General features: G+C 36.4%; 1 protein-coding gene across 3 annotated transcripts in view; it reads right to left on the minus strand.

The window, feature by feature from the left end:
* Positions 1 to 18,371: 18,371 nt before the first annotated feature.
* LOC129891169 (protein TRANSPARENT TESTA 9) overlaps positions 18,372 to 25,929 on the minus strand; it is a 34,118-nt gene continuing 26,560 nt past the window's right edge. For all 3 annotated transcript variants that reach the window (XM_055966440.1, XM_055966439.1, XM_055966438.1), the window contains exons 15-21: positions 21,189 to 21,326; positions 20,453 to 20,558; positions 20,293 to 20,364; positions 20,079 to 20,137; positions 19,735 to 19,894; positions 19,382 to 19,548; positions 18,372 to 19,012 (exon numbers count right to left, since the gene is read on the minus strand). In XM_055966440.1, coding sequence (XP_055822415.1) covers positions 18,737 to 19,012; positions 19,382 to 19,548; positions 19,735 to 19,894; positions 20,079 to 20,137; positions 20,293 to 20,364; positions 20,453 to 20,558; positions 21,189 to 21,326 — 978 coding nt within the window. In that variant the 3' untranslated portion in view covers positions 18,372 to 18,736. The remainder of the gene's footprint in view (positions 19,013 to 19,381; positions 19,549 to 19,734; positions 19,895 to 20,078; positions 20,138 to 20,292; positions 20,365 to 20,452; positions 20,559 to 21,188; positions 21,327 to 25,929) is intronic.

Raw genomic sequence — 25,929 nt, forward strand, 5'->3', positions numbered from 1 at the left:
TAATGTGTTAATACCATCTCCTTTATGTGAGCGTGATGAAGCTAAACCTTATATAGATCACTTGCACCAGCAAAGACTTTTGATGTTCTTAATGGGATTGAATGAGTTATTTAGTCATGTGCATAGTGATATCCTTTTAAAACCTAAAACACCTAGTGTGAATAAAGCTTATGCTACTATTGTACAAGAGGAAAGACAAAGAGTTTTAGGAGTAATAGATTCAAACAAGGATCCACTCACAATGATGGTAGGAAAGACACAAAGTTTTAGAGGAAAGAAATCAGCATTTGGAATAACTTGTGAGGTATGTGGCTATAAAAACCATCAAACAGCAGATTGTTATAGGTTGATAGGATATCCATCAGACTTCAAAAGCAAAAGGAAGAACATTACAACAGGAAACCAAACTGGATTCTATCAGAATGGAGCTGGCAACTCTAGACAAGGAAGCTACAATAACAATGCCAAAACATGAAATTTTAGGCCTTATGCTAACAATGCTAATGCTGAAACGGTGGACACTAGATAAGGAATGGAATATGCTGAATTGAATGAGGAAGAACTAGACCAAGTAAGGAATTAACTACATAACAAAGGGCAAGATGGGACAAGTGAATGCAAGGCTAATCTAGCAGGTACACTTTCTTTAATGTCTCAACCTTGTGTATATGAACGGATCATTGATTCATTCCTGTAAAGAATTGTTAAATGACTTCAAATAGTTAAAAGGTCAAGGATCAAATACAGTTCAATTACCAACTGGTAACAAGGGTGAAATAAGCAATACAAGAGACTCTATTATTTTGGGAGATTTGAAAATAAAGAATGTCCTACATGTACCTGATTTCAAGTTCAACCTCCTCTCTATTGCAAGGCTTACTAAGGACTTACCATGTATTGCTAGTTTCTTTGTAACTTCTGTATGTTGCAGGGTCTTTATAGTGGCAGGGTAATTGGGATTGGTAGAGAAGACAAAGGTCTATACAACAACAATAACAACAAACCCAGTATAATCCCATAATATAGGATCTGGAGAGGGTAGAGTGTACGCAGACCTAACCCCCACCTTGAAAGGTAGGGCGGCTATTTCCGAAAGACCCTCAACTTTAAGAGAGGACAAGATAAAAGGTCAGATAGGGAAAAGCATATAGAGAACAAGATGAAAACAGAAATAGCAAAAAGAGAAAGTCATGGTAGAGTGGTACGGGAAGAAAGAGGCATTAACTACTATAAATAAATAAGATAAGATAAGATAGATAAGATAGTCAAAGTACAACGGCGCCACAACTATAAATAGCAATATAATGTAGCAATCAAAAGGCAATAAACAATGGGCAGAACTACAACTACTATGGTGCAAAGGATGAATCACCTAGCCTTTTATCCTAATCTGAGTCCTCCACAAAGGAAATTATAGTGCACTAATGCGCCTACTAATAGGGTAGGATAACACGACTATGTACTATCCTTCTACCCTAATGCGGGTCCTCCACATACTCCTATCTAAGATCATATCCTTGGTAAGCTGTAATTGCGCCATGTCTTGTCTAATCACCTCTCCCTAATATTTCTTCGGCCTACCCCTACCTCTTCTGAACCATCCATTGCCAACCTCTCACACGTCCTTACTGGGGCATCTGTGTCTCTCCTCTTAACATGCCCAAACTACCTAAGTCGCATTTCCCGCATCTTGTCTTCCACTGAGGCCACTCCTACCTTGTCCCGAATAGCCTCATTTCTACTCTTGTCGCTCCTGGTATACCCACACATCCATCTCAACATTCTTATATCGGCTACTTTTATCTTTTGAATATGGGAGACCTTAATTGGCCAACACTCTGCCCCATATAACATAGCCGGTCTAACAACCACTTTGTAGAACTTGCCCTTAAGTTGTGGTGGCACCTTCTTGTCACAGAGCACCCTAGAAGTGAGCCTCCATTTCATTTAACCTGCCCCAATATGATGTGTGACATCGTCATAAATCTCCCTTCTGCCTTGTATAATAGACCCAAGGTACTTGAAACTACCTTTGTTTTGGATGGCCTGGTCACCAAGCATAACTTCTGCGCCAACCTCATGAGGTATCTCACTGAACCTGCACTCTAAGTACTCTGTCTTGGTCCTACTCAGGTTAAACCCTTTAGACTCTAAGGTGTATCTCCAATCCTCTATTTTAGCGTTAACTCCGCTACGAGTCTCATCAATCAGGACTATGTCGTTCATAAAAAGCATACACCATGGTACCTCACCTTGCATTTGTCGCGTCAAACTATCCATCACCAAGGCAAATAAAAACGGACCAAGGGTTGATCCTTGATGTAACCCCATCACAACTGGAAAGTGCTCTGAGTCCCCTCCTACTTTCCTTACCCTGGTTTTGGCACCCTCATACATATCCTTGATCACTCAAATGTACGCCACCGGTATATCTTTAGCCTCCAAACATCTCCATAGTATTTCTCGTGGAACTTTATCGTAAGCCTTTTCTAGATCGATGAATACCATATGCAAGTCCCTCTTTCTCTCCCTATACTGCTCTACCAATCTCCTTATAAGATGGATAGCTTCAGCAGTTGAGCGTCCCGGCATAAATCCAAATTGGTTCTCTGAAATAGATATGCCTCTTCTAACCCTCATCTCCACCACTCTTTCCCACACTTTCATAGTATGTCTTAGAAGCTTGATACCTCTATAGTTGTTGCAACTTTGGATAGCCCCCTTGTTTTTGTATAGAAGGATCAGTACGCTCAACTTCTATTTTTCGGGCATCGTTGCTTTCCTAAAGATGACATTAAATAACCTAGTCAGCCACTCAAAACCTACCGGGCTTGTGCTCTTCCAAAATTCACCAGGGATCTCGTCAGGTCCAATCGCTCTTCCCCAGCGTATCCTATGCACAACACCAATAAAATGCTTCTAAACCCCTCTAAAGCACCGAAATACTCCTGCAACACTCACCAACGTGAAGCCTCCCTGTATGTTCTAAATCTCCCAACACAATCACTCTGTCTCCTTCGTCGTTCAAGAGTTTATGGAAGTACGATTGCCATCTCTTTTTAATGAGGATCTCTTCTACCAATACTTTTCCATGCTCGTCCTTAATGCACTTCACTTGATCCACATCGCGTGCCCTTCGCTCCCGCATTCTACCTAGCTTGAACAATTTCCTATCCCTACCTTTTTCTTCTAGTTCAGCATAAAGGTGTTCAAAAGTAGTCGTTTTTGCCGTCGAAATCGCAGACTTTGCCTCCTTTCTCGCTATCTTATAAAGTTCCCTATTCGTCCACTTCTCCACCTCATCCTTGCTTTCTATCAGCTTCACATACGCTATCTTCTTTACTTTCACCTTCCCTTGTACTTCTCCATTCCACCACCAGTCCCCTCGGTGCTGGCTATGGCTACCTATCGAGACTCCCAACACTTCCCTTGCTACATCCCTAATACAACTAGCCGCCCTATCCCACATAGTGTTTGCATCCCCATTACTATCCCAGGCCCCCATATCCTTCAATTTCTCTCCCATCTCCAGGGCGCTAGTTATGGTCAAACTCCCCCATCTGATCCTAGGTCGGTCATTCCTAACACTCTTCTTTCTCGTCATCTTGATCCTTAAATCCATTACCAAGAGATTATATCGTGTCGTAAGGTTGTCGATCGGAATGACCTTACAGTCTTTGCACAGACTTTTATCATCCTTCCTAAGGAGTAAAACGTCTATTTGGGTCTTAGCTACCGCACTCCGGAAGGTTACCAAGTGATCCTCCTTTTTTGGGAAACTCGAATTGGCTATCACCAACCCAAAAGCTCTTGCAAAATCCAACAGTGAGACTCCTCCTCCATTTCTGACCCCGAAGCCGAAGCCTCCATGCACATCATCATACCCTTCCAAAATAGACCCGATGTGCCCATTGAAATCCCCTCCCACAAAAAGCTTCTCAGTAGATAATATGCCTCTCACTAACTTGTCCAAATCCTCCCAAAAGCGCCTCTTATCCTCCTCGTTTAAGCCTGCTTGCGGTGCATAAGCGCTAATAATGTTCAATGTGGTCCCTTCAATGACCACCTTAATAGACATCATCCTATCATTGAATCTCCTAACCTCCACCACCTGATCCCTTAAGTTACTGTCTACTAAAATGCCTACTCTATTCCTATTCTTCGATCTACCAGAGAACTAAAGTTTATACCCGTCTACCTCCTTAGCTTTAGAACCTACCCATTTGGTCTCTTGTACATACGCTATATTAATCTTCCTCTTCTTTAGAATCTTAACTAGCTCTATGGATTTTCCCGTCAACGTCCCAATGTTCTAAGAGCCTATTCTCATTCTAGACACTCCTTTAACCCACTTACCCCTCCTAACCCTCGTCCCCCTCCCCGTCCCTATCCCTGAGTAAGAACATGACCCTAGTCTACCATCACTATCCAAAGCCACGAAAACGTGTATGAACTAATAAATTATTTGAAGGTTTAATATTAGCAAAATGTAACTATAGTTGTATGAGTAAGGAATAAATAGGGGGAAGATATGGGAACCGAAAGTACCAACTCCAGTTGAAATGAACCTGATTTCCAAGGTAATGTTCACAACGACTTTTGAGTTGTGCGGGTAGTAGATCTTGGGTTAAATAAATTCTTGGGCCAAGCATCCAAAAATGATTTCATTTAATGAAGCAGTATTTCATTGAGGAATTTCGTCTAACACCTTCAAGGCACCAATAAGGCAACCCTGCAAAGAATATATGAAAACAAGAGAAAAGAGAAATACCTACAAAATGTTTCTCTACTGATCAAAATCTATCAGCAAAAAAATGATTCAAATCAGCAAATTCTAAGAGAAAGTTCTGCTACTACGGGAAGGGAATGCAAGAAAGGGGCAACTTGAAGCAAACCCACCAGCAAAAAGTAAATCAGAACATATACACTTTCAGTAATCAAACCAACTACCAAACAAAACCTCAAGGTTTAAGAAATATTCACAGAGCGAAGCAACCTCTCAACTAATGTATAAAATTTACAAATAAAAGACACTAATAATACTAATCTGTGGCACATGAGGCTTGGGCATTCATCCCTCAAGGCAATGGAATACATCTCAACACTCAAATGGCATATAACCACTAGTAATCATCCTGACGTCAAACTTGTCCTATAGCTAAGAAAAGTAGAATAGCTTTTCCTGATAGTCATAGAAAATCCACTTGCATTTTTCAGCTTATACATGTTGATGTTTGGGGTCCATATAGGAATCTTACCTATGATAAGAAGTAATACTTTGTCATAGTGGTTGATGAATTTAATAGATTTACCTGGACATGCTTGATTCAATGTAAGAGTGAAGTGTATCTTATTTTGAAAAATTTCTTGACAATGGTTAATACTCAGTTTGGTGTTAAGGTTCAAACTCTAAGGTATGATAATGGTACTGAATTTTCTAAATGGAAATGTTCCAATTTATTTTCTTCCCTTGGTATTGTTCACCAGAGTTCATGTGCCTATACACTCCAGAAAAATAGGGTGATGGAGAGAAACCATAGGCATATATTAAATACTACAAGGGCACTAAGGTTCCAAAGTGGAGTCCCTATCAGATTCTAGGTCATTGTTGCTATACCCCGTACTCTTGTACCTTGGAAGTTTCTTAAGCTTCTTAAGCTTTTTAAGTTTCTTGAAAGGTTCGTAAGCTTCTTAGAAGTTATCGTGTAAGCCAGATAATCTATAACGCTACCAAACAACTCTAAGGAAAGGAGAATATGATACCCCATAGTAGGAAAGATTGGAAATATGGTTATAAGAATCCGAAAGAAGTTGGAGGCCAAGTAATGAGTCGTAGGACTCGACTTACATACGTAAGCTACCTACTTGAAAATCTTACATACTCAAGCTACTTGAGTGCATACCAATCTTACATAGCAAGAATTACATAGGTTCGTAAAATAAAATGAGATTATGAACCCACGAGGAGGAAAAAAGAGTGATATGTGGCAGTATGAGGAAGTTCCACGTGGTAGCAGATAGAAGTGCCACATAGCAGCAGCTGAAGCAAGTTATGGGCCCCCACCTGCCACATGGCAGTCTCTAGTTGGAGGAGGGGGTGTGTTGGCCCTATGAGGGCTTGACATATGTCACCACTTAAGGGTTGACACATGTCACCCCCTAAAGTAGCCTACATATATAAGTTCTATGATCATCCTTATCCAAAAATTCATTCTTATCATAAAAATTCTAGAAAACTCTAGAGAAAATAAGAAGAGAAGAAACTCTAGCTAGAAGAGAAATAGAGCCACGGTTTTGGGAGGAAAAAAGAGGTAAGTTCTCCGATTTTTTTCGTGAATTAATTATCTAAGGTATATCAAAAGGGTATGAAGGTGTTATTAATATACATTTATGGCTTGTAGAATCACCAAACGTACAACAAACAGCCACGAAGTTTTAGCCACACTAAAAGAACTTCCGAGGCGAGTTTTGGCCTGTTTCAGGCAAGGTAAGGTTTTTCCTTTCAAATTGAAGTTTATGATGTGGTTATGAGGTATACTACAAGTCTTACATAAGGTTGAAAGTTAAAAAATTTCATAAGTATGCTTGACGTTAGAAACAAACTAAATTGAAGTTGTTATAGTCAAATCGAGGTCGAGTAGTGTGTTGTGATTGTGGTGTTTTGGTTGCATCTGGGTTGATTGTGTGTTGCAGGGCTGGAAAGTGTTCTAAAATAGGTTTGGTTACTTCTGGTTACAGACACACGACCCTTCATTTCGTCTGGTTAAATGTTTTATGAAATAAAAGCTAAAAACTCTATTTTGGTATCGTAGTTTTGAGCTAGTTATTTGGAGTTGTATTGAGTAATGTTGAGGTGCTTTGATTTTATATATAGATTCTGGTTATTGTTGGTAATATGGCTTCTAAGATTAGCAGTTGGATAGGGCAAGTTATAGGGGAGATGCTGTCTGATTTCCTGTAACTTCGGAACTAGTAATGAACTTATCGAGGGAAATGGATAAGGGGACGATTCCTATGGATACTTGGTTGTAGAGTTGGAAGTTGGAAAGTGGAAGGTTATTAATCTTATATTGCTTCCATGTTAAATAGGTTCAAAATACGATGAGGCGAACGTGGTGAAGGGTAATCCATAAGAGGTATGTAAAGCTACCTTCTTTCTCTTGGCATATTTTTGGCATAAGTATGTAGAGCTATCCTTATTTTCTTTTGGCATGTCTTAGACGTAAGTTATGAACGATATGTATATGAAGCTTGGGGTAATTCTATTCATGAGCTCTGAACATGATGCATGATTCATAATTCTGGTTTACTTCTGAATGTTAAAGCTCTTAAGGTAGTTGAGTTATCACCCTCAAGCCTTCTATATGTGAAATAGTAATTGGATGCATAGGAAGCATGAACTATAATCCTTATTCACTTTTGATATTAAATTTCTTGAAGTATTTGAACTACTACCCTCGAGTCTCTTATATGATGAATACCAATTGAATGCATAAGCTCTTATTCCTAAGGGTCTCTACGATGATGAACGTCTCCAATTCCATAAGTTGTTTAGCTTTGTCTCGATACACATCTACGATTCTTGAGACTCAAGTTGACATGATCCCTAACAATGTTTAGAAGGTACTCAAGACGATTACTACTCTGGTCTTCAAGTGACGGTTCACTTAACTGTTTCATTGAGTCTTGTATGATGATTTGAGTTTCATATAGTTTCTCACTACTCTACTCATGCATGTTGTAACCCATCTTCCTCCGAGTCCCATAAAGGGGCTGGGAACATTATCATGCATAGCTTTATTACTTCTTCACCGAGTCCCGGGCCGGATATATATATATATATATATATATATATATATATATATATATATATATATAAAGTATGCGATAATAAAATATCGTATATGATGAAGTTACTCACCGAGTCCCAGGACGGATATATATATACAATGATATGATGAAAATATGGATTGGGTTGTACGTTCCTTGGCACTATTTTAAATTATGGATCGGGTTGTACGTTCCTCGATATTGTTTTAAATTATAGATCGGGCTGAACGTTCCTCGATATATTTTATTATATAAAGATTAGGCCGAACGTTCCTCGGCATATTTTACTATGTGATAATGGCACTGAGTCCCATAATGGTCCGGGTGTGGTACGACATATACACTACTCTTTTACCGAGTCCCTCACTAAAGGGACGAATATGATAGATAGGCATGCATATGAAAACATAGTGATGTACTTGTAATGTATGAAATGATGTCGTATATGATGGTATGATGTCGTATACGATGATATGGTAATACTGAGTCCCACAGTGCCGGAAGTGATATGTGAGGATGATATACATGCCCTCTTTGCATAAGATGCAGGTATAGTAAATTGTTAACTGTTATACTTGTTTCCTGCGTCCCTATTTCAGTTGTCATTTCAGTTATGATATGTTATGCTTTATATACTTACTATATATATCGTACTGACCCCCCATTCTCTAGGGGGCTGCATTTCATGCCCGCAGGTACAGATGTTTATTTTGGAGATCTGCCAACTTAGGATTTCTGCTCAGCTATGTTGGAAGTGCTCCACTATTTCGGAGCCTAGCTTTTTGGTATTGGTCCTCCTATGTGTATATTTGTTTGTTCAGGGGTACGGCGGGGGACCTGTCCCTCCATATGTTACCATTACTATTCTTAGAGGTCTGTGGACATATATATGTGGGTTATTCATAAGTTTGTTCAGTTGTGTCTGTATGATATGTGGTAAATGGTGTTATGTCATGGAAGCCTTGTCAGCTTGATACCGTTTCATGATATGATGTACATGAAAGAGGCTATACGTATATGAAAATTTTATTACCCATTGGGGTTCTTATGTATAGTTCATATATTGGATAGTTACATATATGGGGGTCCAGGTCGAAACCCAGTCGCGGCCTACAGGATTGGGTCATGACAAAAGTTGTATCAGAGCGGTCCTTTCTTGGCGTGTCTACAGACCGTGTCTAATAGAGTCTTGTTTATCAGTGTCTTATGCACCACATGTATAAACAGGAGGCTATAGGACATTTAGGATGTTATCTTTCTTTCATATCTAAGATCTACAATAGATTTGAGTCATAGGAAAACTCCTTATATTAACCTTGGATGTTAATAGAAGGATGACAGCAATGGAAGGAAGTGACTGACGATATTGGAAGTCACAAGGCACGTAGGTAAGCAAAGGCACGAAAGATATCTGTTGGGTAAGGTATTGAAGTAGAACTGAAATATAAAGTTGTAAATTGAAAGGAAAAGTAGACAGGAAAGTGTAACATGGGAAGTTCTAGTGGACGTATGAGGTAAGTCCATTTTCATACTGTTGATTGTGGGCGCCTTGTGTGGCTGCGATATGATGTGATATGATACATATGTATGTATCTTTATACATGTTGTCCCTGTGAGGCATTATTGGTATTTTCTGCGTGCAGGTTTGAGATTGTAAGAAATACAGAGGAAACTCTGCCTAAATTTTCCTAAAACTAAAAAGAGAATGAGATACAGGGTTGTAGTATACCTTGAAAGGTCGTGTCTATAATACTGATGAGATTTGGCTAAACCATGAGTATGGCTGACCTCAAGAAATAAGTTAATTATTGAATTGATGGCAATAGAAACTAGGAGGTGGCCCTGACGGAATTGATACACAGGGATAAACTATGACAAACTATAATTAAAAGGAGTAACAGCATGATTAAGACAAGAGTGTAAGGGAAACAGAATTATGACGGATATGAAGTATTAATAGGACAGCTTGGGAGATATTAAGGATAAGACTAACTAAGAAGGGTAAGTAACCCATAGTAAGGATCGTGAAAAAGGTTAAGAAGTGTTATACTATGGGGTGGAATACGAACAGGATATGATGTGAATATAACAAGGATCGTTATGAAAATAAGTAAAGCCTAGTGAGAAAGTGGCTAGTGATAGGACGTGATCCATGTAATAAGAATATAAGGGTACGTATAAAATGTCATATATGATAAAGTGAAGCATACGATGACATCGTATGTGATAAAGTTATTCACCGAGTCTCGAGACGGTATATATACAATGATATGATGAAAATATGGATCGGGCTGTACGTTTCTTGGCACTATTTTAAATTATGGATCGGGTCGTACGTTCCTCGGCATTGTTTTAAATTATGGATCAGGCCGAATATTCCTCGATATATTTTATTATATAAGGATCGGGATGAACATTCCTCAGCGTATTTTACTATGTGATAATGGCACCGAATCCCATAATGGGCCGGGTGTGGCACGACATGTACACTACTCTTTCACCAAGTCCTCACTAAAAGGCCGAATATGATAAATAGGCATGCATATGAAAATATAGTGATGTACTTGTAATATATGAAATGATGTTGTATACGATGGTATGATGTCATATACAATGATATGGTAACACCGAGTCCCACAGCGAGCCAGAAGTGATATGTGAGGATGATATATATGCCCACTTTTCATAAGATGCAGGAATAGTAAATTGTTAATTGTTATACTTGTTTCCTACGTCCCTATTTCCGTTGTCACTCCATTTATGATATGTTATGCTTTATATACTCAGTACATATATCATACTAACCCCCCGTTCTCCGAGGGTCTGCGTTTTATGCCCGCAGGTACAGATGTTTATTTCAGAGATCCGCCAGCTTAGGATTTCCGCTCAGCTATGTTGGAAGTGCTCCACTATTTTGAAGCCTAGCTTTTTGGTATTGGTCCTACTATGTGTATATTTATTTATTCAGGGGTACGGAGGGGGTCCTGTCCCGCCATATATTACTGTTACTATTTTTAGAGGTCTGTGGACATATATATGTGGGTTGTTCGTAAGTTTGTTCAGTTGTGTCTGTATGATAGATGGTAAATGGTGTTATGTCATGGCAGCCTTGTCGGCTTGCATGCCCTTTCATGATATGATGTAGATGAAAGAGGCTATACGTATATGAAAATGTTATCATCCACTGGGGTTCTTATGTATAGTTCGTATATTGGATAGTTATGTATATGGGGGTCTAGGCCGGAACCCAGCCACGGCCTATGAGGTTGGGTCGTGACAATTGTATTAAAACAACCACCTATCTTATCAATAAAATCCCAAGTGCAGTCGTGTTTGGTAAGTCACTATATGAGTTGTTGTATGGAAAGGAACAAAAGTTAGATCACCTAAGAGTGTTTGTTTGTTTGTGCTTTGCTTCAATAATGCTTAGGCTAGATAAGTTTGTCCTTAGAGCTAAGAAACATATCTTAATAGGTTATTCAGAAACACAAAAAGGCTATAGACTTTTGGATTTGGAAAGCAAGCATTTCTTTCTCAGCAAAGATATCACTTTCATGGAACATGTATTTCCTTTCAAGGAACCTGCCATTCCTTTAGACAAACTGTCATCTCCACAAACCACTACTTATTTAGACTGTTCACTTCTGAGCAGCAGCCTCTAAATACTACTGAACATCACCTATCATCTGAGTTTAGTGATGCCAATGATCACTCAGGTGTGGATTCTCATCCACCAGTGCTAGAAGACACTTATGCTAATGAACTTATGGACCCTGCCAATAACAACCCTGAAGTCCATGTTCCTGGTCTTGTTGATGCCCCAAAAGTTGCAAATGTGGTAGTCTCTCAGCAGAAAAATAGAAGGATTGCTAGGGTCTCTAGGCCACTCTTGTGGCACAAAGACTATATAGCTCAAAAGAATGGCAATGCACCTTGTTCTTATCCCATTGAGAACTATGTCTCCTACTCTAACATGAGCACATCTTATCAGTCCTATATAGCAGCTTTCGCAATTACTGCAGAACAATGGATAGATGCTATGCAGGCTGAGGTAAATGCCTTGGAACAAAACAACACTTGGATCATAGTGGATCTTCCTCCTGGTAAATAGGCTATTGGATCTAAATGGGTGTATAACGTAAAACATAAAGCAAATGGTGAAGTGGAAAGATACAAGGCACGATTGGTGTCCAAAGGCTACAATCAGCAGGAAGGGCTTGATTACTATAAAACGTTTTCTCCAGTAGCCAAAATGGCCACTATAAGAGTTGCTATCAGCATAGCATCCTCAAATAAGTGGCTATTGTGCCAAATAAATGTTCACAATGCCTTTTTACAAGGTGATTTATCTTAAGAAGTTTACATGGATTTGCCTCAGAGTTTCTAGAGGTAGAGGGAGTACAAAGTGTGTAAACTCCTTAAATCATTATATGGCCTCAAAAAAGCCTCTAGACAGTGGAATCTCAAGTTAATTGAAGCTTTAGTTGGAGCAGGTTACATGCAGAGTTCATAGGATTACTCATTATTCACAAAGAAGGATGGGAAGGATATATCAATGGTCTTAATCTATGTGGATGATTTACTCATCACATGCAACAACAGCAGGAAGATCAAAGAAGTAAAGACTGCTTTGCATAATAATTTCAACATGAAGGATCTTGGTGGTCTGAAATACTTTCTTGGTATTGAAGTATTGAGACCCAAGGAAGGAATACTTCTTAACCAGAGGAAATATGCTCTTGAACTCATTTCAGAGTATGGGTTAAGTGGAGCAAAGCCTGCAACTACACCTTTAGAGGTAAATGTCAAATTGACCTCAATAGACTATGATGAATGTATAGGGAAAACAGATGATCCCTTGTTCAAAGATGTGACCTCACACCAAAGACTCACTGGAAGACTATTATATCTCATAACAACTTGACCTGATATTAGCTTTACAGTTCAAGTATTGTTATAATTCATGCAAAGACCAAAGATCTCACACTAGGAGGCAGCATTGAGACTTGTAAGATATATAAAAGGATGTCCAGGATCGGGAATATTGTTGAGTAGTAATGGAAGCACAACTTTGGAGCATACTGTGACTCAGATTAAGCATCATGCCCCAATACTGGAAGGTAGTGACAGGTTATATAGTTAAGTTGGGGGAATCACTAATATCTTGGAAATCCAAGAAATAGCAAACAATGAGTAAAAGTTCAGCTAAAGCAGAATATAGAAGTATGGCATCAGCTGTATCAGAAGTTATTTGGCTGGGTTTTAAAGGAGCTAAATGTATCAGTTGATATGCTTGAGAAGTTACATTGTGATAGCAAGGCAGCAATTCAGATCAGTGCTAATCCTATCTTTCATGAAAGGACCAAGCACATTGAAATAGATTGTCACTTTGTGAGGGAGAAGATCAAGGTTAGTTTAGTCCAATGTGAATATATCAACACAAGAGAATAACTAGCAGATTTTCTTACCAAAGGTCTGGGAACCACTCAACATCATCATCTAGTGAACAAACTAGGAGTTTTAGATGTATACACCAACTCCAGCTTTAGAGGGAGTGTTGAAGGACCAGATTTTGTTAAGAGTTAGTTAGTAAGCAGTTAGCTCATTACACTATTAGTCAGTTAGAATCAATGCCAGCTGGAGCTGAGCCGTTAGAGGAGTTAGTGAAATATTGAATCATGTGTGTTGTATATAATTGTATAAAAGGGTTTTAGCAGATCGGTTCTGTATTACACTCAATCAATAACAAATTCTCCTCTGTTCTTCTTCTCCTTCGAGATTCATGGAGTTCATACTCTATCTCTGATCAATTGTTCTTAACAGAGTCAATTATGCAGCTACTTATGATGCAATTTATCACCTTCCCTGTTTAAACCCTCCTAGTTTTAGCCTATCTTTGGTCCTTCTTTTTGCGTTGTTTGTGAACCTGGTTCGCTGTTTTGTTGTGATTGACAATGTTACTTCTTTTTGAATGTGGTGTAAGGGCCAATTAGGCTTAAATATGGTACTGCTAAATTCTAGATGTTGTTTTATGCTATGCTATATTGTTGCTTGTGGTATTGCTTCTTTTGTGCTTCTTTTTATCTGTGCTTTAATGTTGTTTGTGTCAGTGTTTCCCACTGGTCATGCGTCTATGCTTTTTTTTAAGTATTCATTTGTTGCTATAATTCTATTTATTTTCAATGATTTCAAAAGGGGTATGCATCTTTATCTTTCGTAGAGTGATGGTTTGTCATCATCAAAAAGGGAAAATTGTGGAGTTATGATATTTTGATAACATGTTTTGATAATGACAAAGTGTGCTTCTTGTTAGACTTACAAAATTGAGAACTAGATTCACTCATAGAACAGGTGCAACTGATACGTGCCTCGTGGATTCAGACACGACAATCTTTCAAGAAGGAAAGAAGTCTATTAATGGAAGGACATCCATTCTTGCCTATCTGAACAACAGTGTTCCTAACGGACTGGGAGCCCTTGAACGCGTAGGAAAAGGACGAATATACGACCTAATTACGAATAGTATAAAAGGAAGATTTCGAAGTTCAAAATGTCTTACCGATTGCACGCAAAAGAAATAGGTTTTCTTCTCAAGAGCAAGAGACAGTAGCAGCGAAACAGTGTTCTAAAGCAAGATAACAACTCCCATAATCTAGTGTTTAAGGTGATGTTAGGCATGAGTATGTAATTGGATAGATACTGAGTTGTAGCTATTCTTATTATTGTATTCAATTGGTGAGGTGATGTGATTGTAAAAGAAGAGAGTTTATCTTCTTCAGAGGTGTCGTAATAGTTAGAGTCAACTATTACATTGAGGTACTAGAGTTAGTCCCTTAGATTATAGAGTTGTGATCCAAAATCGCCCGATTGAAAGTAGTGAAGTTTGCTGAAATCCTACACGCTGTGGGTCGTGGTTTTTATTCACTTGAGCAAGAAAGTTTTCCACAATAAATTCAAGAGTTGTTTACTTTCTATTTTACTATCTTTCTAAGAACCAGGTTCTTAGATTTAGTTGGTAGGGTGCAGATTATTTCAATGGAGAATCAAACCCTCACCAACAAAGTAAAAATGCAGATAATCAACCAACTTAGCTTCTAAAATTCTCCTTTTAGTTGATTTTGTTTTTTTGCAAAAAAATTTATTAGTGCAATTTGTTGCATACTCTCCTCTTTTCTTCATTGTATTCTTTTATGAAGTTTGGGGTGTGAAAGAACTTTTCAGCGTTCATAAATTGGATAAACAAACTATATTAAGATGACAGAGAAAAAACTGCTATGAATTTTGGTAGATTACTATAAAAAGTTATCGACAAAATTCATAGTTCTCAACATGCACGGTAGGCATCTTCGTCAAGAACTTTTCCAATTTTTAAAAAATACAAATACACAAATTTATATTCTAATTGTACATCAAGCAAAACTTGCAAATCGTCAGTGAAATAGATGTGTCAAACAAGCTATATTTACAGGGTATTTTAGGATGTGCTCTTATGAAAATGAGGCACGAAAATTATCTTTATAGAGAATTTTCGCAACCTAAATTTGGATACAATGAAAACAAAATATGTGATCGATCAAATTGCAACTACGATAATTAATGCTTAAATTTTAATTACTTTTTCAGTTTTCAATTAATTTTCATGTTTTAACTAGGTACAGAGTTTAAAAATTAAGAAAATTTTTTGAATCATGTGGTCTTAAATTAAAGATACGTAGAATAAGCAAAAATAACTTTTAATTTTTGAGATAAGTGTCAAAAGCACACTAAACTATCACATTTTTTGAGTTTCATACTTAAACTATTGGAAGTGTGAGTTTCATACTTAAACTATCACTATTGAAAGTGTGTATTTCATACCTAAATTATTGGTAGTGTAATTTTCATATCTTAAACTTTGTTATTTTGAAAGTTGAAATTAAAAAGTTGCAAAAAAAAAAGATATTCTTTTTTAAATGGACTAAAAAGAGAAGTTAGATAAATAAATTGAAACAAAGAAGGTGTAATTTACTTCATTTGTTGTGTGTCAGATCTCTTATTTATGGAAAAACTACATAGCAAGGCAATATATGCTATGTATTTATTATATATAATTATAGTTTAATAAAATTATAATTTGTAGCTATAATATTCATTTAATAGCTATTTTCCAATTTAAAAGTCTATCTTTTAATTAGTGTATTTCTAGGCTTAATACTAGACATGGTATTTATTTTAATTATCGATCTGTTTTCTTCTCTCTCCAAATTAGTGTATAAATCCAAATTAGCATCTTCTGCCCTATTTCATGGATGATTATCTTTCTTCTTCTTTTCTTCCATGGACGATTATTGCAAATAATTTTTTTTTAAATTCAAACTTAATGACTTTGCGCTTCCTCTCTCTTTCTCCAATAAAGTGTTTTCATCATTAGCTCAATATGATTTACGAAACTTTATTGTTAGTTATGAGAGAAAGCTTTGAAGCGTAAGTTCAAATTACGGATTTATGAAATTGTTACTAAAATTAATGGATGATGTTTTGAAATACTGGATATATAACAAGGAGTTCATACCTTGAATTTGAGAGATTTTTTATGCGAATTTCGAGACTTTTCAAGGAATCAAGTGCACGCACATATGCATTTTATTCATGTATCAATGTACTTGAATCTGTAGTGTATTCATGTAGCTAAGTGTATTTATTTCATTGTTATTGTATCAAATGTATTTGTTTGTATTTTATATTGATTACACATTTGTTTCAATGAATCAAAATGTATATATTCCTTGTTATTCATTTTGTATCAATGTATTGTGTATATTGCATTTTTTTATACATTTGTATCAATATATTCAAGTCTATTAGTTCCTTGTTTTTCTTTTGTATCATGTATTTGAGTGTATTTTTGTTCACTATTATATATTTGTATCAATGTATTTGAGTATTTCAATAGTGTATTCATCAACAAAATACCTTTATATCAATGTCATATCAATGTATTCAATTTTAAAAAAAAGTCTAACAACAAATGATGTATCAATGTCGTACAAGTAATAGTTGGTGATGCAACAAAATCAATGAAGAAGAAAAGATCTTGTAGTGCAATTTCTTTATTTATTCTGGAAAAAAATATTGTGAGATTTCATAGTTCCATTGATTATGGAAGATTGAGATATTACTCTAAATTTCCTTACTAAAAAGATGTTGTTGCAAAATTTATACACTGCTAATGGAAAGTTGAGAATTTTAGAGACGTAAATATAGGGTTGTTCGTTCTACTAACAAATTTACCTTATTTAGTATATTATAATTATAATTGTATTAATGTATAAATAAATAAATAAATAAAATATACGTGAATTATAAATAGAAACTGTAGTCATTTTTAATCAATAGCATACTTATAACTATTCAAATTCAATAACTCTAGCTATTCAGGTAATTTTCTCTCTTTTTATTTGGGTGCAGGCTTGGGTTTTAGCCCATGTGATGTTTGTATTTTTTGAGATTGTGCTTGTTTGATTAATAAAGCCCACATGTTTGATTAAAAAATAATAATAATTTACTTCATAACTTAAATTTAATTTCTTTAATGTAATTAATATGTAGTTAATCCCCAAGAAGGTGAAAGGTGCTAAAAGAGAGCAACTGAACAACGTTGGAGGACCATCTTGATTTGAAGATTTACTCATTGTTAATGGAAACCCAATGGTGTAGAGACTAATCAAACACACGATACAACCATGACAAATATATCAAATAAGGTGGTGTTGCTAAGTTAATAAGACCAAACAAAATTAATAATATGAGAAGCAGCATGATCAAAGTGTCACACAGCGGAAACACATGATGCTTTCGAGATATAATGGATGTTAATAAACGTTTTGGAGGAAAAGACATAATTATTTGACGACCTGTACTAAATCACAGAAATTGTATTTATTACTTTATGCATAATTATACATTCAAAACTTTATATTAATAATATACTAGTCTCTATAGATAAAGGTCTTATACTACGACATCTTTGTCCAAAGATACAGTCATGTAAACCCTCTTAGATGATATTTGAGGAAAGACTACTGGAGGTGTTATAAATGAAACAAAAAACGTAAAATTTGGCACAATTTTAATACCGGATGCCAGAAAACGTTTAAAAAGATGAGTACCAGTTGATAACAAAGTTCCAAAGATTACATTCCGTGTAAAATTTCCTTTATATATATTACCTTACGAATATGTACAGTGGATTCTTCACAACTTTACCATTTCCGCATGATAAATTCGACTAAAACATGTCATTGGCTCTTTATGTAGTTTGATGCATGTAAATGTTTATATCTACTTTCAGCAACTAAAAAGTAGAAAGAAAAAACCTAAGAAATAGTTTAATCACACGTTGACCAGAAGAAAATTACAAGGACAACGTCACATTTTACACTATACAGATGAAACACTTACTACGATAGAGAATGAAACACTGCTAGCACTGATAGATACACTTTAAATGCACGCAACTCCAACTTTTAACATACTGTTATGTATCTAAAAACTGAGCAAACTTTGTGAAAACAGAAGCGCGCCCACAACTTTTACATTTTGCAGAGTTGCTAAAACATCTTTACATATGTGAGGAAGAAGGATTCAAAGAACTAAAGAATTGACCATACATGATAATGAAATTAGCAAATCAGAAATAATAAAGGTTACCTAATATACAAGAATGGGCTCTATCAAATACTCTAATTTACAGACATCTAGGGCTTCGTTTAAACATGTACAAAAGGGTGGTAAAGCTTTAATATTATCTCCTTCCCCTGCTGTAAAATGATATTGGGGTAGAGAGAGAGTGAAATATCAAACTGGTGAAAATATCAAAAATCCCTATATGGTCATATTCTTGGACGTACTCTCATGAGACCTGAGTCTATTTTGTTGAAGTATCAATAGTTCTATCAATGGCAAGCATAGGTTTTATTCTTCTTTCAACCACATTGCTCAGTAACTTTAGCTCTTCAACAATCATAGAAAAAGCAGCTTTGCAAGAATCTTCATCTCGAAAAGCCAGAGTCCACCGCCCATCGACCAAAGCTTTTGACTTAACTTTAGCATGGGCCGTATTCTTTGTAGCATCTATGGAAGGGAAAGAGGATGGACGTATTCGAAGGTGTAACCATCTCATGTGCTTCTCGTCAATTCTGGGCTGAAGTGGGAAAGCAAGAAAATGACAACCATTAGACTATCGATTATAACTACTGGTTTTTTCTTCAAAGAACGTTCCAGTCTATAGCACAGATTGGAATGTAGTAATTAGTAAAATTTCCATTTCAAAAGATCACTGGGATTAGGGATCCCATTGCAAGGTCGATATTTCAGGTTCATTCCTGAGTAGGTAGCTTTCTTTCTATTTGGTAGTTCTTATAAAGCTACTCAACGCAAGGTCTGAGTTTTATCAAAAGCAGCCTAATCATTTTTAATGCAAAATCGACCTAATAAAACAGGACATACCTTATACAAAAAATGAATAGCAGAAAGAGATACTTATATTAGCCCCCCAAAAAGATATACTTACATTGCAACCACCCAGAGGCGCAACTACACGAACCACACCAAAGCTTGGCCTCACAGGTAATTCATCTGCAAGGATAAGCCATCCAGAGGCTCCTATAGAGATGGCTAGAAAGTGGAAATGACGTTCTTTGCCCCTCTCAAATGCAATTCTACAAGGAACCGCATCAACTACAGAACAGAGCAAAGCAGGTTTAGAACGTTGACAATAGGTTCCTTCATAGACTAGATATGTCATACTATTTTGTCTAGTATTTGGTGTGGTGTTGGGAGGTTATGAATTTTTTTTCTTTTTTTTTTTGAGGTTCAGAAATGCTGCTAAGAAGAATACAGGAAGAACAAAACACACAAACTGACCAATACTTAATTCAATGCTAGGTTTTGGACCCAAACTGTCAACGCCAGCCCTTTTTGCTCGGGATGTTTCCATGACATCAACTGTAGGATGTATAGGAGGTTGATCGGGCAACACTTTCCCAACTGAAAAAATATGAAGCTGATGAAGTAGTACAAACACCTGTAGATTATCAAAACAAAGATTAGCAGGATATCAATTTTAAAGCCGAGTTTATTATTGGAGATTCCCAGTTGACACTACTTTTCCATCCCAAGCATGTGGAGGCCCCAAATATTCAGTAAATATCAGCATTCATGTCTATGTATCACTTTTATTACACAAGTCAGATAAGATGGAGTACAACCTTAACAATCTCAGACAACCTTTCACCAGCAGCAAAAGATGATTCCCCAGAAGCAAGTTCTGTCATGGAAAAAACAGTACAACAAAATTAAAAGCAGAAGAGTAGGAAAATCTCAACCAAACATGCTGTAGACTAAATATTAGAAGTTACTTTTCATAACCTTAAGGTAATTAAAGCATAAAAAATCAAGATGGGAGGAGAGGAACAACTGTACCTTCAGAAAGGGACTTGTGTGATGGCAAAAGCATTGATTTGGGATCTTTCCTTGGAGAAGAAGCTTCAATAGCTGCAAGTGACATTCTCTTCACATTAATTTATCATCTAAAAGGAAATAACAGAACCATTTAGTAAGGAGAAGTATGGGCATAACATACTTCTTTTGCACTTTCTCCACTCATCACATAGTACCATAATTAGCAAATCAGGCCAAGTTCCTTTTGTTTCATCAAGAATACAGCTCGTACAACTGTGGAATGAATCCTTCACACATTACAAACACCCACCTCATTAACAACAGGTTAACCAAGAAATGACTATTACAAATCCAAGTTGAATTTGTTTTTATCATTTGGAAAAGAAAATGAAAGAAGCAACCTCATATGACGACTCTTTGATGGTGAAGACTCCAACAAGATATAATTACTTTCTCCATCCCAATTTATGTGATGGTGTTGACTTGCATGTAGTTTAAAAGATGAAAGAGAACTTTAACCCAATATATGCAAAGCACCAAAAGTATCCTTTTAAATAAGTGGCGAAGAGAATTCCACAAGTCTTTCCATTTTAATTGAGTGATGGTGAGGCACCCAACAGGCAACAAGTCATGTCATTAAGCGTAAATGGAAATAAAAATTAAGCAGTTTCAAAAATAAAAGTTCTCTTTTTTCAGAGTAAAAAGGAAGTGTCACATGAAATGGGACCAAGGGAGTAGGGTGAAAGGGGCATAATCCTCATAATTTCAAAAGACTTGCTTTGTGCAATATTTTATGGTACAAGCCTTTGTTGCACCAATTACTGCTAACATAATTCAATAAAAAATTCAACCAACATAGATTAAAAAAATGAAAAGTACAAGAGGTAAGTTTCCAGTTGTTTGCAAAAACAACTTACTTTCAATAATTTAAGATGATGACAGTCAAAATCCGCTTCACTGTATGGAAGTAACTGACGCAAAAGCCAACCACCATCCCACAATGTTTCTGCAGAGATATTTGACCTGCAGAATAGACTGACCAACGCATCGAGTACCTATAAAAGAAGTTCACTTATTAGATGATACTTTAAGTCTTAAACTAAAATAACTACAACATCAATTACAAGGAGCTACTTAATAGAACTGTAACTAAACTTTCAATACGACTGAAATTTGTCTCCCTGTAAAACATTTACTTAATGAATCTTAAGCACTAGAAAAATTTAATTAGCACCGTGAATTTCACCACATGTAAAATTGACTTTCTATATCTTGCTATATGATGACAAGCTTAAACTGGAAAATAGGAATTTCTTAAATGTTATCCAGCCTAAATCAACTGTACAGGTTTTCTTGCTGAATAAAAGCAGCCCAAAAGACCAAATTCGTTAAAAAAAAAAATTAAAAAACTGTTCAGCCTTTTATTTTGGTGTCAAGTTAAATGTTCATCAACAAAAGGGGAAAATGATACAATAAGCAAAATCTTTATATGGATAACAAAGTCGTCTTTAGATGGATCCATCGCTTGTACGGAATTTGCTTCATACCTGACGGCTGATAATAAGTTCCAAGGATAATCCAAGATGCTTAGATTATGTGTAGAGTTTTAGTGTGGACTTCACGTATTAAATGGCTAATTTTCGCTATGGTTGGAAACAAGCCCTCAACTTTCCATAATGTCAAACTATGTCCTTTTGGGGAAAAAGTTTAAAACTTTGTTTGTTGGCAAATACTTAGAAAAAAACAATAACTCTCTCCGAATTTCAGGGAAAACTTTCAACTTCGAGAATTGAAAAGCTACATAGGTTTTCGAAGAATTGAAACAGCTCTAAATTTCTAAAAAAGCTTTGAATAATTTCAAGCTTTGAAAACACAGTTTGAGAAACCGAAAAAAGGACAATTCTTCAAGCATTTTTCCAGAAAATACCAGAGAAACATGTTTGATTCTACTAGAAAACACCACTTGAGTACTACTCTATTTGTCATATTCTATGGGACATACTTTCCTTTTTCGTTTGTCACAACACAAAAAGAATATCATCTTTCTATATTAAAAAAACAATTTAACTTTAAATTTTTCATTTTACCCTTAATGAGATAATTTAGGGTCACACAAATATATATGACTTGTTTTAGACCACAAATTTCAAGAGTTTCTTTCTTTCTTAAATTCTGTGCCCAGTTCATAAAATGTGACTGGTAGAGTAATATTTAACCCAAAAAATAGTGTAGGAGACAAATCCCCGATGATTTTATGGCATTTAATCAAAAACGCTGGCCAATTTGAAAACAATGTGATCAAGACTTTCAGAATTTTCATTGGAAGGAGAGCTTTGAAAGGAACTTCACTGCTGCTACCTTTACAACTTTAACAACTAAACAGAAAAAAACAAAGAAATTAGGTTACAGGCTAATTAGCTTACTAGGAAGAATCTATAATATTATTGCAAAGACACATGCTTTGTTCAGGGAGATAATAATGGATGTAGTTCTTTTAGCTAATGAATGCCTGGATTCTAGGATGAGGCGGAAGGAAGCCCAAGTTATTAGAGAATTCAAATTAGAAAGACGTATGATCATATCTACTAAAAAGTTTATGAAAGCTATGGGCATTGTAGACAAACAGATCAGTTGAATAAAAAATTTAGTGAATACCTCTTGCTCCATATGTAATTCGAGACAATTCAAGAACAAAATAAGCCACCTCAAGAACATGTTGACAAGCTCAAATGAAAAGCACCTCCACCTTCTAATCTTAAGGTTGTGGGTTCGAGTCACAAAGGGAGCAAATTACCGAATAAAAGCTAACTCAAGAACATTGAATATTAACAATATGAAGTTGAATACTACCGCCTCATTTCCACTTAAAGGTTCTCTGTTCTTATAAATGTCAATCCAGAAAATTTCCTTCTTTCATCCAAAGGACCACTACAGGGGTATCCCCTAAAAAAACTTTTTATTTCTACTTGTTTTGAGTGTACAAGGTACACAAAACTGTCGAAGCTTCTTTTATCCAGACTGGATAGGTTTCTCATCTCTGCCAAATGATATGAGGAATTTAGAAACATTAAAACAGTCTATCTCGCGAAGGGTTATCTCAGATCATTGGCCAACATCTCTGAGATGTGAGAACTGAGACTCCACAAAGTCCCTTTTCAAATTTGGAAAATTGATGGATGGGAATGGAAGGTTCTAATACTCAGGTAAAAAGCTGGTGGGTTATTTTTGCTACTACTCTTTTGTAACTGATATGCATCTCCTTGATGCTAGCAATGAAAACCTTTACTTCATCAAACAAAAAAATGCTGGTGGAACTTGTTTCATCTTTCGTTTCCTTTTCGTTTGTTTCGAGAAATCTATCCATCAATTCCGATTGGCAGAAGGCAGTCGAAACTTCATTGAGGCAAGCAAACTGAAAGCCTTGATAGTAAAGCTGAAAGAGTGAAATTTGGCAACTCAATGGAATTTGGGATTTAGGAAGAACCAACATTCTAAGTCAGATTTCAGAATTGGACACAATCCAGCAACATAGGAACTTGAATGAAGAGGAAGTAGCATTGAGAGCAAATCTCTCTACAAAATCTGAAGTAGCAAAAATGAAGAAATTCACCGGAGATAAAGGTCCAAAGCTTTATGGCTAAAGCACAACAAACGCACACAAAAAGTACAACATTGATCAACTTGTAATGATGAAATAACTTTGGAGGAACCTAGAGCTATCAAGGGAGATATAGTAAGGTTCTATAAATAACTGTACAACGAATCAGAGGCATGGAGACCAGATTTCAATTTAATTGAGAGGCCCTCAAATCACTTAACATGAAAAAGAATTGCTCCAAAGATCCTTTGGAGAACAGGAGGTTCTCGATAGCTTTAAAACTTTGTACCATTGATAAAGCTCCTAGGTAGATGGGTTTAGCATGGGCTTCTATGTCAAAAACTGGGACATTATCAAGACAGCATGCTATTTGTTCAAAATTTTCACAGCCGGGAGGATTTTGAAAAAAGGTCTAAATGCCAGCTATATAGCCTTGATACCAAAGAAAATGGTGCAAAAGAACTGAGAGGTTTCAGGGAAAGGCAGTGTGTATAATTTATCTCCAAGCTACTGATTGAAAGGCTTAAAACAGTGATGCATAAACTGGTTGACACACATTAAATGGCCTTCAGCAAAGATGGACATATAATGGATGTTGCACTTATCGCAAATGAATGTATTGATTCCAAATTGAATTAGAAGAAGTCAGGAATTTTATGCAAATTGGACATAGAAAAAGCATTTGATCAAGTGAGACAGGAACTTTTGCTAAATATACGGAAAAGAATGGGTTGACACAAAGTGGATCAAATTTTGCATATTCACAGTTCGGTTCTCAATTCTGATCAATTGGTCACCTGAGGGTTTTATTTCATCCAACAAAGGTTTGAGACAGGAAGATCCCCTATCTCATTTCCTCTTTATTTTAGCAATAGAAGGACGGACTATTATGCTGCCAACAGATGGATCAGAGGCTTTAAAGTTCACAATATACAAGGGGAAAGCATGGAAATTACACACCTACTCTATGCAGATGATGCCATGTATTTTGTGATGCATATAAGGACAAAATACCCCACTTAGTGGGATTTCACTGGGTATGTTGTTGTTGTTGTATATACGGACAAAATAATGATGCTAAAAACAACTGTAACAATCTTTGAAGGGGTATTAGGACTACATATCAATTGGAGAAAGAGCTTACTATATTCAGTAGATGAGGCACAACAATTTCAACACTGTGCTGAGATCTTAGGAGGGGATATGAGATCCTTATCTGCAGTGTATCTTGGCACGTCCCTTGGAGGAAAGAGCGCAGATCAATATGCATATGGAGTGGAGTATTGAAGAAGTGTGAAGAAACGTTATCAAGATGGAAGAGTCAATACTGTTCCATGCCATGGGGGGCAAAGTGGTTCTAATTAACAGTGTTCTAGATTCCCTTCCCACTTATATGACATCTCTATCCCTCATCCCAAAAATTGAGAGAATAGATGCATTGAGGAAAAAATTTCTATGGCAGGAGGGCAACAAAAGGAGATGTTCCCATCTTGTTATATGGGAAACAGTTACTTTGAGCAAAAAGCAGGGAGGCTTGGGCATAGAAAAATCTGAGATAGCAAAACCAAAGTCTTCTCATGAAATGGCTATGAAGATACACATATGAAGATCATTCCTTATGGAAGAAAGTAATCAAGAACACAGGGCTTTTGGAAAATAAAGGAGGTGACCATTGTTTATGGTGTTAGTGTTTGGAATGCTATCAGAACTCTGTAAAGTTTCAGTAACAGAACAATCTAGAGAGTTGGGAATGGACAGTGTGGAAACTAGTGTTTGGAGGACTGGTGGAAGATCATTCCTGCTTGCATTTGGTGGACAGTGTGGAAAGAAAGGAATGGTAGACATTTTGAAGGCACTAGCAGTTCTATCCAGAAAATTAGGGTGAATTATCTCAGTTTGTTCTTTTTTTTTGTTGGGTGTAAACAGAATATGTCGGGGGAAGTAGGAGAGTTAGTAGATTTGATTGTCAATGTATGATTGTATAGGGCTCTGAGCAGGAGTTTAAGCACCCTTTCGAAGCTTGTAATGTTTACAACTTAGCACCGTTTTCTGGGGTGGCT

This window comes from Solanum dulcamara, chromosome 6 (genome assembly GCF_947179165.1).
Source record: "Solanum dulcamara chromosome 6, daSolDulc1.2, whole genome shotgun sequence".
NCBI classification, from domain to species: domain Eukaryota; kingdom Viridiplantae; phylum Streptophyta; class Magnoliopsida; order Solanales; family Solanaceae; genus Solanum; species Solanum dulcamara.